Source organism: Protobothrops mucrosquamatus, unplaced genomic scaffold (assembly GCF_001527695.2).
Source record: "Protobothrops mucrosquamatus isolate PMUCROS unplaced genomic scaffold, P.Mucros_1.0 scaffold6314, whole genome shotgun sequence".
NCBI classification, from domain to species: Eukaryota; Metazoa; Chordata; class Lepidosauria; order Squamata; family Viperidae; genus Protobothrops; species Protobothrops mucrosquamatus.
In genome coordinates this window covers 1-1,619 of record NW_015392142.1, presented here as the reverse complement: position 1 = coordinate 1,619, position 1,619 = coordinate 1, and the positions used below count along the sequence as shown (strand labels likewise).

General features: G+C 50.9%; 1 protein-coding gene across 1 annotated transcript in view; it reads left to right on the top strand.

Moving 5' to 3' along the window:
* Nucleotides 1–696, top strand: part of LOC107300178 (fibroblast growth factor receptor 3-like) — a gene marked incomplete at its 5' end in the record, with an annotated part of 17,787 nt that extends 17,091 nt beyond the window's left edge. The window contains one exon of the mRNA XM_015829517.1: nt 555–696. Coding sequence (XP_015685003.1) covers nt 555–696 — 142 coding nt within the window. The remainder of the gene's footprint in view (nt 1–554) is intronic.
* Between the last annotated feature and the right edge of the window lie 923 nt (nt 697–1,619).

Here is a 1,619-nt window from a genome sequence, read left to right as displayed (position 1 = left end):
CATTTTTTTGTCCGCCATTTTTTTTTGTCCGCCATTTTTTCCCCCTTTTCCGGCGGGTGCCTTACCTCCCTTGGGCTGGGCCAGCTGGTGGTCGGCCTGCTCCGTCTCTGCCGCTTGCCAGCTACGCCTCGGCCGGCGCAGGGGGCGGAACCACGCATGCGCGGCGCTCCCGGGCAGGGAAAGTCCTCGACTTACGACCAGTCAGGTAGTCCTCGACTTACGACCGGTTTAGTCCTCGACTTACGACCGGTTTAGTCCTCGACTTACGACCGGTTTAGTCCTCGACTTACGACCGGTTGGGGTCACGGCATTAAAAAGGTTGAGAACCACTGGTTTAACTGCTTATCTAATTCGGGCTTCTGTTCAGCTGCGTCTAACAGATTGGCCAGTATTTGTTTTTTTAAAAAAATTACAATTCGGGAAAATTCAGTCATCAGGCGATGGGTGACCTGTTGCTTTGCTTGGCTTTCGCAGGGGGAAAATACAGCTTCATTTTTTTCCTTTTTTTTTTTTCCTCAAAATTTCATCGGCTCTTTCAACGTTGGTCTTTTCAGATGGTCGTTTGGGGTGCTGCTATGGGAGATCTTCACTCTGGGAGGGTCCCCCTACCCAGGAATCCCCGTTGAGGAGCTTTTCAAACTCTTGAAGGAAGGCCACCGTATGGACAAGCCAGCAAACTGTACCCCAGATTTGTAAGTTTTCTACCTGAAAAATTCATACTTTGGGGAAGGAGGGCTTTCCATCTGTCTGGGTGGATTCTTGTTAATTCAGTTGCTTCACATCCATATTTTCTGTTCATAATTTCCTTCCTTCCTTCCTTCCTTCCTCAAAGTGACAATCTGGACTCCTTCTTTCCTTCCTTCCTTCCTTCCTTCCTTCCTTCCTTCCTTCCTTCCTTCCTTCCTTCCTTCCTTCCTTCCTTCCTTCCTCTGCCCATTAAAACTGCCAAAGATTTTCGGTCAAGTTTCTAGGCAGCCTGTAGACCAGGCGTAGTCAACCTTGGCTCTTTTATGACTCGTGGACTGGCTCAGGAATTCTGGCAGTTGAAGTCCACCAGGCATGAGGGGGCCAAAGTTTCCCCCATGCTGGCTCAGGAATTCTGGGAGTTGAAGTCCACGAGTCATAAAAGAGCCAAGGTTGACTACCCCTGCTGTAAACCCATCCGATATTCTGTGTAGAAACGTGGCAGCATCTTCACCAGTCCTTAAGTTGCCTTTCCTCAGGGGTTAAAGACCACGCTTCGGGACAGCCGTAGGCCATACCTTTCCTCCGTGGGACGTCAATAATTACAGAGCTGGAGGTATTTCTGGAAGATCCTCTTGATCAGCTCCAAGCTCACACTGTTGCCTAGGGTGTAGCCCTAAAAGACCTTGGGGCCAATCCCTCCTTCTCAGCCCCAGTGGCAGTGTGGAATAATGGGTGAATGGTAAGCTAAGATTCACATTCACCCGGAAGTGAAACACACTCTCTCCCTCTCTTCTTCCCTCTCGCCCTCTCTCCTTCCTCTCCTCTCCTCCCCTCTCCTCTCCCCCTCTCTCCTTCCTTCTCCCCTCCCTCCCTCTCCCCCTTTCCCTCCCTCTCTCCCTCTCTCCTTCCCTTCCCCATTCCTTCCCTCTCCC